Genomic DNA, 15,540 nt, shown 5'->3' with positions numbered 1-15,540 from the left:
AATGTATTTGTGAACCCTGTAAATTATCCACAAATCTTCATATGAATATATAAATCTGGTTTGTATTTGGGGATAATGTAGCTCAATCTCCTCTTCATCAGAAATGTCTCCTCTACTACTACCACTACTCTATTTACAACTCTCAACTCTTGGTAAACTCTGAACCATATGTGAGCTCCTGTTCATGAACTAATGTTGAAATGACACACAGCCACCCAACAAAGTTTTAGTGCCCAATCACTTTTGAACCTTTTCAAACTGGGCACTGTGTGCTAAAAGGGCTATACCTCCCAGACAGTCTGTTCTATGCTGATGTAAATGTACTCAAACTAAAGCTGAGACTTTACATGTTCATGCTGTATCTAATATAATTTTCCCAACTGAATGTGTTAAAAGACAGAGCAAGATGGACAAAAAGTGTGTCCAGACACTTAGAGTCTGTCCAGATGCTTAGAGTCTGAACTATGGGAGGTGTCCAGATATGCAATTTTATCAGACACCTGCTAGCCAATCCCAAATCAGGATTATTACTGTATGACTAATATTATAACAGACAAAAATGATGGTCGTCTAATATATTTAAACTTGACCATCATTAGACGGTTAGACCATTCATTGAATGCTGAGTTGTAGTTATTAATTTCAAGTACAGCAAGTCTGTTTTTACAGCTTTCACTGTTTCTGTAGCTTCCTGCCAAAGGAACAGTCTGTGGCTTCTCTTAAATTACAACCCCTGGCAAAAATTATGGAATCACCAGTCTTGGACGATGTTCATTCAGTTGTTTAATTTTGTAGGAAAAAAGCAGATCACAGACGTGCCACAAAACTAAAGTCATTTAAAATGGCAACTTTCTGGCTTAAAGAATCACAAAAAGAAATCAAGAAAAAAAAGCTGTGGTAGTCAATAATAATTGCTTTTTTAGATCAAGCAGAGGGAAAAAATTTAGAATCACTCAATTCTGAGGAAAAAATTATGGAATCACCCTGTAAATGTCCATTTCCAAAACTAACACCCGCATCAGATTAAATCTGCTCATTAGTCTGCAGCTATAAAGGAGTGCTCACACCTTGGAGAGCTGTTGCACCAAGTGGACTGACATGAATCATGGCTCCAACACCAGAGATGTCAGTTGAAACAAAGGAGAGGACTATCAGACTTCTTAAAGAAGGTAAATCATCACGGATTGTTGCAGAAGATGTTGGTTGTTCACAGTCAGCTGTGTCTAAAATCTGGACCAAGCACAAACAACATGGGAAGGTTGTAAAAGGCAAGCATACTGGTAGACCAAGGAAGACATCAAAGCGTCAAGACAGAAAACTTAAAGCAACATGTCTTGAAAACAGAAAATGCACAGCAAAACAAATGAGGAACAAATGGGCAGAAACTGGAGCCAATGTCTGTGACCGAACTGTAAGAAACCGCCTAAAGGAAATGGGATTTAAAGAAAAGCTAAACGAAAGCCATCATTAACACCTAAACAGAAAAAAACAAGGTTACAATGGACTAAGGAAAAGCAATGGTGGACTGTGGATGACTGGATGAAAGTCATATGCGGTGATGAATCGCGAATCTGCATTGGGCAAGGTGATGATGCTGAAACTTTTGTTTGGTGCCGCTCCAATGAGATTTATGAAGACAACTGCCTGAAGAAAACATGCAAATTTCCAGTCATTGATGATATGGGGCTGCATGTCAGGTAAAGGCACTGGGGAGATGGCAGTCATTACATCTTCAATAAATGCACAAGTTTACATTGAAATCCTGGACACTTTTCTTATTCCATCAATTGAAGGATGTTTGGGGATGATGACATAATTTTTCAAGACGATAATGCATCTCGCCATCGAGCAAAAACTGTGAAAACTTTCCTTGAAGAAAGACACATAAGGTCAATGTCATGGGCTGCAAATAGTCCAGATCTCAATCCAATTGAAAATCTGTGATGGAAATTGAAGAAAATGGTTCATGACAAGGCTCCAACCTGCAAAGCTGATCTGGCGACAGCAATCAGAGAAAGTTGGAGCCAGATTGATGAAGAGTGCTGTTTGTCACTCATTAAGTCCATGCCTCAGAGACTGCAAGCTGTTATAAAAGCCAGAGGTGGTGCAACAAAGAACTAGTGGTGTGTTGTAGTGTTTTTTTGTTTGTTTGTTTTTCATGATTCATATTTTTTTCCTCAGAATTGAGTGATTGCATGATTTTTTTCCCCCTCTGCTTGATCTAAACAAGCAATTGTTATTGACCACCACAATTTTTTTCTTGATTTCTTTTAGTGTTTAAAACCAAGAAAGTTGCCATTTTAAATGACTGGGTTTGTGGCATGTCTGTGATCTGCCTTTTTTCTACAAAATTAAACAACTGACTGAACATCCTCCAAGACTGGTGATTCCATAATTTTTGCCAGGGGTTGTAGTTTGTGAATCCCAGAGAAGTTTACAGTTTTTATGAGGATAGAGATCAGGCTAAACAAGGCAAGACTTTCATCAGAACTCATTTTTCTTAAATGAACTAACCACAGAACATGCGTGTGTGGTTAACAAAGTAAGCAATGAGTCATTAACAGAATTCTATTGTGTGTGCTTTGAATTGATGACTGTAGAAGAAAGACAGCGTGTCAATCTAAGGTTTACAGCCCACAGAAAGAGTTGCCTCTGACAGGAAAATACATAAGGCATGATGTTTGAACAGCAAGTTAACAGAGAGCCCACAATGACAAATCCTGAATGACTGTACGGCCACCAGCCCTGACCGACAAAATGCTATCAGCACAGATCTGCAAGCCATTAAAGAGTGAAAAGCTATCCGTCTTCACTAACATATTCTAGGTCAGTCTGTAACACAATAGCTGATGCAATGATGCAACGGAGTGGTTAGTGCTGGCACGCCCTCCTCCTAAGCCTCCCATCTATTATTCACAGTGGAAAGAAGACAAAGACACTGTGACCAGTGGGTGTGAAGGTAAAAGGAATGTTGAGTTCTTCAGGGGAGTTAAAATCCATCCATCCATTATCTATACACCACTTAATCCTCACTAGGGTTGCGGGGGGCTGGAGTCTATCCCAGCTGACTTATGGTGAAGGCAGGGGACACCCTGGACAGGTACCCAGTCTATCACAGGGCTACACTTAGAGACAGACAACCAAGCACACTCACATTCACACCTACGGACAATTTAGAATCACCAATTAACCTCAACATGTGTTTGGGCTGTGGGAGGAAGCCGGAGAACCCGGAGAGAACCCACTCTGCATGGAGAGAACATGCAAACTCCACACAGAAAAGGTCCCGGGCGTCCTAACCGGAATGCAAACCGGGGAGGACAGTTCTAACCACAGAGCCACCTTGCAGCCCAGAGTTAGTATTTAACTGAAAAAATATACTAATCCTGTACCTGTTGTTAGTGTCATTACATAATATTTTATACTAAATATAATCCATGTTATTCATACTGCCTTAACCTCTGTTCTAACAAATTAACGTCTAATGAAGTTACAACACTAGTCTAGCGTCTGGAATGATAATTCAGTTTTGTAAGAGGGAGGCTTTAATGTGTCTCGGTGCTTCGTAATGAATAGGAAATACAATTCAGTCAACTCACGTCAGGTTGTGTAACATCAGTCTGATCCTTTCAAATTTCAGTATTAGTGGTGTGGACAAAATATTAGGAACACATTTCTCTATGAGATCCTGTACTCTACCACCCACTATAATCTTGTTTATAAGTGTAATATCACCTGATGCATGAAAAGTAATAAAAGTAAATCTTCTCCAGTCAGGACATCAACCATACTGCAGCTCTGAAGTTGAGACAGTGGCAAAACTTCGGCCTTGATATTCGATCTCCATGCAGCATTTCACATAGACACTTACTCTTAGTCTCTCCAGCTGAATTGGAAAACCCAAAATCCACTTGTGTTAAGTGTAGTATAGTAACCACCTGCTCCTTACTAAGTTTTTATCTGAATTCTCTGAGTTCTTAGCTGATTTACTCGGTACAGATGAAGTCATTATAGTGTGTGACTTTAATATCCACGTAGATGAGAACGACAGCCTCAACTCTGCATTTAGTTTATTGTTATATCCAGTTGTTTTTTCTCAAAATGTAAGTAAATCACCTGATGGGGTACCAGGCAAGGTAATGAAGCCTATGCTGATCAGCTGACAGGGATCTTCACAGAGATTTTTAACACCTCCCTGTCAGTGCCAAACAAGACAGCTGCTGATAAGGACCTAAACAACTACAGACCAGTTGCATTTACTCAAAGCATCATGAAGTGCTTTGAGAAACTGGCCCCACATCTCATCAAAGCCAGTCTCCCACTCTTCCTTGATCCAGACCAGTACGCATACCGGGCAAACAGGTAGATGGTAGTTGGTCTCATTTCAGGATAAGACAAGGCGGGGCACAGAGATGAGATCCACAGATTAACAGAGTAGTGTTAAGCAAACAAACTGGAACTGAACACCAACAAGACAAAAGAACTCATCCTGGATTTCAGGAGGAAGAAGAGAGCAGACCCTACACCGTTGTGGATCAATGGAGCCTGTATGGAGCAGGTCTACACCTTCAAGTTCCTGGGGCTCCACATGTCTGATGACCTCTCCTGGACATTCAACACCACTGCAATCACCAAAAAGGCACAGCAGCGTCTCAACTTCTTAAGAATGGTGAAAAGGAACAATCTGGAGAAGAAGCTGCTGGTGGCCTTTTGCTACTCTGTGACTGAAGGCCTCATAGCCTACAATATACCGGTGTGGTACGCAGACTGCTCAATGGCAGACAAACAAACTCCACGGCAGATCATTTGCTCCACAGAGAAGAACTTTGGCCGTTTGCTGCCTCCCCTGTAGAGCATTGCAACCACTCGCATACTCAGGAAAGCAGAAGACATTATAAAAGGCCTCCACATATCCAGGCCACAATCTGTTTCAGCTGCTGCCCTCAGGCTGATGCTACCGGACAGCACAGACAAGAACAGCCAGATTTCGAGACAGGTTATTTTTTTCCCTCTGGCTGTCTTGGCACTAAATTCTCCAACACGCGAATTATGTGTTTGTCTGTCTGTTTGTGTGTGTGACTGTGAACAGTCTCCAGCTTGAGTGCTAAGGTCTGACAAGCTGATATTTTACAGGTGAGCTACGAATGGCCTCTCGGCAGAATGATTAGATTTGTCAATCAGTGCAAAAATAGCTTGTTTATCGCGTCCGACAGAAGCATGTATACATGTCTACTGAGGGCCCTCGAGTTGTTTTATCTATTTGTCACTTTTTAAGACGATCATTCATTGCTGAATATGGTATATGTATGAATGGGCGTGTATGTTTTTAAGCACCAAGGGAGTTGCACTCCTAATTTCATTGTATGTTTGCATACAATGACAACAAAGGCTTCTAATGAGGGATGCAGAATCGTACTTGGCCTTAAACACCTCAGAAACATATGATATAACCAGATAGTTACTCTAGTTGGCATTACCTCTACGGTAAAGAGCCTTGGAGGTTTTTTTTGTTTTTATCAAGATGTGTTCTTTAACTCACACAAAAAGCAAGACAGCCTTCTTTCACCTGTGTAATACCGTCAAAATCACGAACATCCTGGCTCAGAGTGATGCTGAGAAAGCAGTCCATGAATCGATAACTTCTAGATAATTCCTTTTTATCAGGATGTGCCAATAATTCTCTTAAAAACCTCCAGCTGATCCCAGATGCTGCAGCCAGAGTTCTGACAGGAACCAGTAAGACAGATCAGATTTCTCCTGTACTAGCTTCTCATCACTGGCTCCCTGTAAAATCCAGGATAGAATTTAAAATCCTGTTTCTAACTTCTTTAATAAAGCTTATGGTTAGGGTTGCTCAAGTTACCTGAGCTGTCCCTTAGTTATGCTGCTATAGGTTTAGACTGCGGGGAGACTTCCCATGATCCACTCAGCATCTCTGTCCTACTCTCCTCTCTCTATTTCTTTTCCATTATACAACACCATTACATGTAACTAGCTTTGCATCTTCTCTCTCTGTAGTTTGTTCTCTCTGCAGGTGTCTCTGGATCTGGAGCATCACGTCTCTGATCTGTGGGTCACCGGCCTCACTGACCTCCAAAGTGTTTACTGCTCTCTTACATGTTTCTTGTCTGTTTTCCAACTGCTATCCTGCTATCCCCACCCCAAGATGATCAGAGGAATGTTTATTATGTATGCTGTAAAGCAATGTAGAATCACAGAATAAGATGAAAGTGAAGAAACAAGAGCTCCAAGGTGTTGGGAAATGTCTGATGACTGTCTCAAGAAACTGATCGAAGCTGAGCGCTAACACATCCAAACACTGTCAGCTTCAATCACAGTAGAGAGTGAAAGAGCAAAAGAGCAGCCACCTGCACGCAAGCTGTGACAAACTGAACTCATGATCATATCAGACTACAGACAGGACTCATCACTGTGTGTGTGTGTGTGTGTGTGTGTGTGTGTGCACAGAGAGAGTGGAAGAAGGTGAAGTCTTAAATGGACTGTAAACTTACAGCAACAGACATACACACCGGATGCCAAGAAAACAGACCTGGAACAAAGAGAAACACCAGTGAGCATCCTTCAACCAAAAACTATCCAAAAGAGACTTTGTAGAAGTTCATTAGTGGCAAATCTAACAGTTTAGAAAGTGGTCGAGCTTGAGCAGAGCTCACTCTAACCTTTGTTTCTAGGCAGGACACCAGCATCCCTGAGAACTACGTCTACAGCCTGTTTTGTCAATAAATAGAAAATGCATTACAAGTAATTGGTGCATTCACATGAGTAACTAATGTGAATACACCAAGTTATAAACCAATAGATTTAATAATAAAGCCAAATCATCCTGAGTTTATTTAATCCAAAGACGCCAAGCTGTGTGTGTGCGCTGTTCAATCCGTGGCAGCTTTAAAGACAGTGGACTGATGCTGTTAACACGTCTGGATCCACTCACTGGTTCCGGGTCTGGACAGCAGGGAGATGACCAGGGTCAGGCCCAGTCCGGTGCCATGAGCCATTATCACCGCCGTTCTCCGCAGCCACACGTACAGCCAGAAGTCCCGCATCCCCAGCCCCTCTCCCACCGGGCTGTACTCCACGTCGGACCGCATGCTTGTGAACCGGCTACCGGCTCCCTCCCCGGGTACCGGGTACCGGCTGCGTGCCCGGCTACCTCCCCAGGTACCGGCTACCTGCCACTGGCTCCGGCTCGTGACAGGGCGCGTGCGCTGCAGAGCTCCATGGTCCAGTCAGGAAGCAGGAAGCAGGAAGAGCTGAAGGTGAGCGGAGTCAAGCTGCACTCCACACCACATACAAACACTTCCGGTGGGTTTTTCAACGTTGCCTGGAGTACTTCTATTCTTTCGTTTTCCCACCAGGATTTATTCAGTCATCTCACTGTGACGGCTATGTCGCCCTTGTCTCACAAATGCCAGTTTTCCAATGTGCTGACGAGCGTATTCGTTTAAAGAAAGTTGTTTTGAAAAAGCATTTCTAACTTCCGGTCTTAGTCTTGGTTAGCTTGCGGCTAATTGATTAGCAAACCAAACTGACGCTATAATCCGCCGAGCCTGGATGAAGCCTCGGCTGTGCGTTAGGAGGCTCTGTGCAGCTCTGCTCCCGCCCCTAAACACTCGGACCAGCCGCTGGCGGACAGTGACCACATCCCACGGAGTTCCCACATCTGCGGTCCCAGCCGGCGATACACGCGGGGCCGTGTCACTGACGGCCGGTAACTGTGGGCCTCCAGCCGTCTGCTGATGGATCGTGTTTCGGTTCCTCTTCCTGGTTTGAGGCCGCAGGGAGGGAGAGCAGCCTCACCTGACCGGTGTTTCCTGCTGTTCAGTGTCGTCCTCACTCTCCTGCGCCGCAGCTGCTGAGCAGAAACACACCGGCTCTGTATTCAGACACTGACAGGACATTGTGCTGAAAACACGGCCATTAATCCACAAATCATGTTTAAGTGTGAATAATCGTATTGAAAGCAGATGGCAGTGAAATGCTGGGGCGATGACATTTATAGATGAATGTCTCAGGACAAACCAAAATACTGTCAGACAAGATGACTCCTTCTGCAGATAGGAACATTTCATGATGTCAAGGATCCAAAGCACGCTGCCAAAATCACACCAGTTTCTCATGAAGAACAACAATGACAAACAATGACCTGGCCAAGTCACTTCACTTGAACGCAAGATTAAACTCAAATCTAAGAAATTTGTGCAGCACAGATATTTGTCATCAAAAATGTAGGTATGTGAAGCATTGAAATAAGACCTGAATCTCAGCAATGAAAGGTGGACTGAGTTTTGTCGCACTGAGTTCCTACTGTGGAGCCTGTATTTTTAATGTAGTAAATCTAAACTGTTACTTTAATTTGACAGGGATACCTGCTGTTTACCCAAGTAGTAATGCAATGTGTTGCAATTGTTAATCATTTATTAATCAGTTGAGGATTAGAGCAGTTATAATTTATTATCTCAGTAATAAATTCAGCTGTGGTAAACTATCTTGGTTGTCTTGTTTTGAAAAGTGCAGTCCGACACCTTTTGCAATCAAGGAATCATAAAAATGGCTCCATAACGCCGCAAGAGAAAACAAACTCCACAAGGCACGTTTCCAGATCACACAGTCTTAAAAAAGAAGTCACAGAAACCAGGTGAAAAGGACATTTTTAATTCGTTTTTATAAACCAACATATTTAATTTAGCAGCATAACCGGATGGTCTTGAGGTATTTCTAAATCCATACTCTGAATTTCATCCCACCCTCCCACTCCCAGGTGTCCCTCAGACATTCATCCAGACCCACATACCCAGCTGTGATTCACACCAGCAGATCCATACTGCACTAAGTCTGCACATACAAACACAACCTGACACAGTCATACATGAGCGTATGCCCAGTTGACAAAAGGCAGACAGATGCACACACAGACACACAGACACACAGACACATTTGAGTCCTGTTGCCTCAGTCCTGGACTGAGCAGAGCTGGCTCCCTCATAGTGGCTTGTAAGGCAGGCACACTTAATGGTGCAGTTTTGGCTGTGGGACAAAAGAAAATGTTGTAAAATATTACTTTCAGTTTGACAGCTGGTTTGTATATTCACTTCAGAATTGTACAGCATAGGATATTTTTAAAAAAAACTAACTGATATACAGGGTGTCAGAAAAGTACAAATCTGAAAAATGGGATGGCTGGCTAAGACACTCTTCACATTTGGTTGATTGTTCAACTCAAAATGTTTTGAATTTGTGCTGGGGTAGCGTTCACTGTGAAATGATAGTTAAGCAGGCTTCAGCTTCAAGCTGTTAATCTCAGTTAAATCCCACAAGGTAACTGTTTCCTACTGCTGAACAGCTAAAAGGTCTTTTTAAGCTGAAGATGCACATCCCAAGACAGGGTTATTGCAGTCTGTGTCCATCATGTCAATTAGATTTCACTGACTGTTGCCATGGAAACAACTCTTAACTGAAAGATAGCCTCGGGGTAAGTTGGGGAACTTTTTAAACTTTAAGTTAAATCATTTTTAATGTTTTGCTGCAGACTTTGATGGACTAGTCTCAGAGCCAAACTAATAACCTAACTATAGACACCACAGACCACCAATCACATGCTAATTTTGAGCACTGACTGGTTTTAAGACGATAACAACCTTCAAGCATTATGAAAGCCACCTAAAGCATCATCATTCATTTAAGCATGAGTCCGTAGATCTGAGACTTTCCCCTTCACAGATGAAAGCAGCTGTAGTCAGCTCCGGTCGTTGACCCAGTGTCACGTTAAATTATCTTTCAAAAAGTCAGTACAAACTGCTAATACCATAAGTGTGCTAATACTCAAAAACATTACTTTTCTGTTGCATATTCTTTCCAAATGATAGTTTAGATCTTCACCTCCAGATTTCCTGAATTTCACTTTTTGAGCATGTTTCAGAAAGCATAAAATACAAGTATATAATATGTGCATGAAAAGCATTTGGCTGGTCCTCGTTTTTGTCTGACAGGCAGCATTTTAAAATCTTGACAAAAGTGGTCTCATAAGGTACGTCAAGTGTACGGCCAGAAGAATTTACCAGAAAGGAACAAGGCTGCTAATAAACTGTAAACCTTGAGGACAAACTTGTGCATTGTAACGTTAACCGTCTGTCTCTATCCTTCTCAGTACCCTGATTTTCCCTCCTCCAAACCTACCTTCTGTGTGCCCAGTTTCTTCTCCACACCCCCAGCCAGCCCCCCACCTTTACTGTCCTTCCAGGTGTAGAAGTTAGAGCGCGGAGAGGAGGAGGTGGCAGAGCTGGAAGAGGAGGAGGAGGGCAGGCGGTGCGCTGAGGGTTTGGAGGAGGGTGAGTGTTCCTCCATGCCACCCCCCTTGCGTTTCTTCACCAGTCCCTGGTGCTCAAAGCCCCTTCCGCTACCCTGCCCGTGCAATCCTGAGTCCCCCACGCCAGGCCGGCTGTGGGAATTGGTGGTGGAGGAAGGGTCTGGGGGTGACGAATGGCCCAAAGGAGGGTGTGTCCGTCTGTACGTCCAAACCGCTTTGGCGGCTGGTGAGTGGGACTCTGAGGGGGAAGGTTGGGGTCGGGGTTTGCTGCTGGGGGATAGAGTGCCATTGGTCTGTCCGTGTGGGAGGGGGGAGGGAATGGGGGCTTTGGAAGAGGAAGATGAGGAAGAGGAAACATTGGAGGGTGGGCGGCCCCGGTCCTGAAGAATGATGCAGTTCCTGTCGGGGCCTGAGTGCTCTCCTTCCTGGGATGGGGCTTTGCGCTTGCGGAGGGCAGCAGCCGCAGCAGCCTCCTCTCGAAGCTTTAGCATCTGCTTGCTGGGACGCCCCACTGGATTCTTAGATCGCCCAGCACCCACCTGACGCACCACTGCAAGCTTTCCCGGAGACACGAGATGACCACCCACGATGCTGCTGACACTGCCCCCAGTGTTCTCTGATGGTATGGCTGTTGGAGTTCTCCCTGGTCCACGAATGGAAGAAGACGAGGAAGTTGCCGTTTTGAGGGAGGAGCTCATATGACTTCCTGTGCGGATCTTACAATGTAATGAGGGGGAGGACGTTGTAGCTATGGAGGAGGGAGATGAGCATGCGATGGCCTTTGCTGTAGAAGGTGAAGATTGAAGGTCTGTGGCTTGAGGTATTTTCCTGGATGGAGAAAAAACAAATCAGATTATTATTGTATCAGTTACCTTGATTTGGGGGAGGAAAAAAAAATCATTCAACTATCTGACCTCTGTGGCTTTAATCCTTTACAGACAGACTAGCCTTGTTCTGATGCACATTTTCTAAACCTCATCTTCCTTCTTCCAATATTTTATGCATCTTATAAAACAATTAAACATTGGGAATGTTGTATATTTGTTGAGGGGAGTCCTGAGATATTGCATTCCGAGTGGCACAAGACTCTTGTGCCTCAAGACCATCTTTTACACGATAAGGTGCAAGCTGCTGTGAAATGAAAGCTCTTATGCTGACATTGATGATGCCACATTATTGGTGGCTGTGAATACACAAATGTGGACTATAGATAAACTTTGTAATTTTACAAAACTGCATCTCAGAGATGTGTCTTATATTCTGGATGAGACCCATCACTCCTGGTTGCTAAAACAATAGCTAGCAGTACTGGCAAACTGAAGTTCCTGTTTTGTAAAACAAAGGTTTGACATTTCTCTTAATAAGCTCCTTTTATCATTATTGACACGGTATCGCTTTGATTTTGCCTTTTCTGATTGGTAGCAGTTTAACAACTACATCAAAAAGAAACTGCAGGTAATGCAAAATAATCTTTACTTATTACTGCATCTCCTTAAACTCATGTTAGCAGCGGTCCATTTAGAAGAGCAGGACAGCTGCAAGTACAGCTCAGGCTAGAGGTAAAGCTGCACCATACAGTTGGAACCAGAACTTTACATACACTGCGTAAAAGACATATAACCTTTTTCTCTCATTGTCTGAAATTCAATCAGAGCAAACTTTTCCTGTTTTAGGTCAGTTAGGATTACCAAAATTATTTCTATTTGCTCAACACCAGAATAATGAGAGAACGATTTTTTTCAGAGAATTTGTAATTACTTTCTTCAAAGTCAGAAGTTTACATACACTAAGATTACTCTGCCTTCAAACTCTTTAGGAAAGCCCAGATAATTATGTCATGACTTTTGAAGCTTTTGACAGGTTAACTGACAACATTTGAGTCACCTGGAGGCACACCTGTGGATGTATTTTAAGGCAAACCTCAAACACACTGCTTCCTTTTGTGACAACATGTGACAATCTAAAGAAATCAGCCAAGATATCAGGAAGAGAACTGTGGACCTCCACAAGTCTGGTTCATCTTTGGGTACAATTTCCAGATGCCTGAAGGTTCCACGTTCATCTGTTCAAACAATTACATGCAAGTATAAACAACATGGGAATGTCCAGTCATCATATCGCTCAGGAAGGAGACGGGTTCTGTGTCCCAGAGATGAACGTGTTTTGGTGAGAAAAGTGCGTATCAACCCCAGAACAAAAGCAAGAGACCTTGTGGAGATGCTGCTGAAGCTGGTAAGAGAGAGTCATGATCCACAGTGAAACAAGTCCTGTATCGCAATGGACTGAAAGGCTACTCAGAAAGAAAGAAGCCATTACTCCAAAAGCAACATGAAAACGCCAGATTACAGTTTGCAAATGCACACAGGGACAAAGACCTTCATTTTTGGAGACATGTCCTGTGGTCTGATGAAACTAAAATTGAACTGTTTGGCCATAATGACCATCGTTACATTTGGAGGAAAAAGGGAGAAGCTTGCAAACCTGAGAACAGCATCCCAACTGTGAAGTATGGGGGTGGCAGCATCATGTTGTTTTGCTGCAGGAGGGACTGGTGCACTTCATAGAATAGATGGCATCATGAGGAAAGAACATTATGTGGAAATATTGAAGCAACGTCTCAAGACATCAGCCAGGAAGTTAAAGATTGGGTCAAATTGGTGTTCCAAATGGACAATGATCCTAAGCATACCTCCAAATTAGTTACAAAGTGGCTTAAGGACAACACAGTTAGTGTTTTGGAGTGGCCATCACAAAGTCCTAAACTCAGTCCTGTCAAAAATTTGTGGGCAGAGCTGAAAAGGCATGTGGCGCAAGACGGCCAACAAACCTGACTCAGTTACACCAGTTCTGTCAGGAGGAATGTGTCAGAATCCCAGCAAACTATTGTGAGAAGCTTGTGAAAAGAAACCCAAAACATTTGACCAAAGTCATACAGTTTAAAGACAATGCTACCAAATACTAAGGAAATGAATGTAAACTTCTGACTTTGAAAAAAGTAATAAAAAGATCTCTAAAAAATATTTACCCATTATTCTGGCATTTAGCAAATAGAAATAACTTTGGTAATCCTAACTGACCTAAAACATTTAATGTCAGACAGTGAGAAACAAGGTCATGTGTGTTTTTATACAGTGCATGTAAACTTCTGGTTTCAACTGTATGTAAATATTAATGGCTCTGCTCCTCAATACTTTGTTCCCACATAATGGCAGCAGCTACCTGGCCCATCAACATGAAATATTTAGGAGTAGAAACCGTAAAAAAAAAAAAAAAGAAAAGAAAAAAAGAAAAAAAGAAGTGACTTCTTCACCTCCCTCTATTTGTATTGCATTTGTGCTTTTCTATTCAGTTTGCTTGTATAGCTCTACTGTGGCTGTGTGAAGGCAGCAGGATATCTGCACATATTCTTGCTTTTATTTTCCATCCATTATCTATACACCGCTTAATCCTCACTAGGGTCGTGGGGGGGCTGGAGTCTATCCCAGTCAACTTAAGGTGAAGGCAGGGGACACCCTGGACAGGTCACCAGTCTATCACAGGGCTACACTTAGAGACAGACAACCAAGCACACTCACATTCACACCTACGGACAATTACAATCACCAATTAACCTCAACATGTTTTTGGACTGTGTGGGAAGAAGCCGGAGAACCCGGAGAGAACCCACGCTGCACGGGGAGAACATGCAAACTCCACGCAGAAAGATTCTGGTGCCCCCACCGGGATGCAAACCGGCGACCTTCTTGCTGCGAAGCAACAGTGTGCTTTTGTTTTATAAAATGTAAAAAAAATAAAAAATAAACAGAGGGAGCTTGAAAAACAGGCTGCAGGTTCAACACTGTTCACCCAATGTATGCAATCATCTCAATACAATAAAGATACAGTATTGAATGAAATATGATCTTTAACCAGCTGCACTGAAGTACACATGTACCAGTAACCAGGTTACTGCACAGCTCTGAAGTGGCAGAACCCAATTTTCTTTAATGAACTTTGCTACATATGTAAAGGCAATCAATATCAGTAAATAATCAAGAGAAATCAGTCTCTATCTTAGAGCCAACTTCAGACTTCACTACACCTATTCTGGGCAACAGAGAACACCATCTGCCTCATCTAGTAGTGACTAAGCAGCGGGTTACGCTCAAGTGTTTCTGGTGCTACCAATTCACAGTACATGATGTAACTCGCCATCATCCATTTAGAGTGTGTACGAGTCTGGACAAAAAATATGGACTGATGTGCAAACAGAAAGATACACTTCATCTAGCACGATCCGACAGTCATCACTCACCACTGGACAATTTAAAAATGTCACTGGTGACTAAGAAATTTCAGCAGAGTGAGCTGTCTGTGTGTGTGTGTGTGCAATTTAATGTCAAAGCCAATTTGCATTTGCAGGCTGAACATTTGTAGTGTAGGCATGTCACCCATCTGGCACTGAAATCTTATTTTACATAATCAGAGATTAGAACTTTTAATACTCCAGAAAGAAGGCAGAAAAATGGCTTCCCAATAAAAACCCTCAGTTGTTTTTAAACTGATTAGTGCAGAAAATATAGAATAATGCTGAGCAAAGAAAGGTTAGAAAAATGTCTTGTTTTGGCCTTTAAAGTATTATATTAGTGTCACGTTTAAAATCGTAAAAATTTGCAGTCGTATTTTCAGTTGGCCACAATGGTAGATAAAATAATGGAAAGCATTTACAAAAAGAGCACCAGGTATTTCTCTTTACAATTAACACCACAGCAAAGCCAGAAAAGCCTGGCAGAAATGTGGATCTAGGTTCCTTACTTCCAAAGATGGGCACTGATGTGCTGCTCCAGCATGCTGCCGAGAGCCGACCTCAGGTGGTGAAGTCTTCTGTCAAATGTGTAGATGCCATGACCCAGTGCATGGCTGCCGAATGAACACACCTACAGAAAAAACACTTGTTGTCAAACAAAAACACTCTGCTTTCTTTGTTCCAATAAAACCCCATTTGACTGGTGTCTGGTTTCTGCATTTTGATAAAAAACTCTACAAACTCTGCAGGAGACAACGTGAAAATAAAACAAACTGTGATACACGTACGCTTTCTATTTCCTTACATGAAAATGTACTGTATGTTAGTAAAGTTCTAGATTTTTAAAAAAAAATCCCAATTCTGACACTAGTATCCTCTGACTAAGTTTACTGAAATGAAGATACGAAGCAACTGACTGCTGTGATACACT

General features: G+C 42.6%; 2 protein-coding genes across 4 annotated transcripts in view; both read right to left on the bottom strand.

Moving 5' to 3' along the window:
- The window catches only part of cyb561d1 (cytochrome b561 family, member D1), a 13,099-nt gene extending 4,601 nt beyond the window's left edge, over window positions 1–8,498 (bottom strand). The window contains exons 1-2 of the mRNA XM_008304704.1: window positions 6,953–8,498; window positions 6,513–6,550 (exon numbers count right to left, since the gene is read on the bottom strand). Coding sequence (XP_008302926.1) covers window positions 6,513–6,550; window positions 6,953–7,109 — 195 coding nt within the window. The 5' untranslated portion in view covers window positions 7,110–8,498. The remainder of the gene's footprint in view (window positions 1–6,512; window positions 6,551–6,952) is intronic.
- The window catches only part of atxn7l2a (ataxin 7-like 2a), a 34,764-nt gene that overhangs the window by 5,722 nt on the left and 13,502 nt on the right, over window positions 1–15,540 (bottom strand). The window contains exons 8-10 of one of the 3 annotated variants that reach the window (XR_521136.1): window positions 15,119–15,240; window positions 9,898–11,152; window positions 5,594–5,596 (exon numbers count right to left, since the gene is read on the bottom strand). Coding sequence is in view for 2 of the 3 variants with exons in the window: in XM_008304705.1 (XP_008302927.1) it covers window positions 10,162–11,152; window positions 15,119–15,240 (1,113 nt within the window). In the remaining variant the exon portion in view is untranslated. Of the gene's footprint in view, window positions 1–5,593; window positions 5,597–8,652; window positions 11,153–15,118; window positions 15,241–15,540 lie in introns of those variants that run through there. The other 2 variants (XM_008304707.1, XM_008304705.1) reach the window with 2 other exon arrangements.

Source organism: Stegastes partitus, unplaced genomic scaffold (genome assembly GCF_000690725.1).
Source record: "Stegastes partitus isolate 25-593 unplaced genomic scaffold, Stegastes_partitus-1.0.2 Scaffold2296, whole genome shotgun sequence".
Lineage (NCBI taxonomy): Eukaryota > Metazoa > Chordata > Actinopteri > Pomacentridae > Stegastes > Stegastes partitus.
Note: the sequence above shows the minus strand (reverse complement) of the source record. Positions and strands in the feature narration are given on the sequence as shown.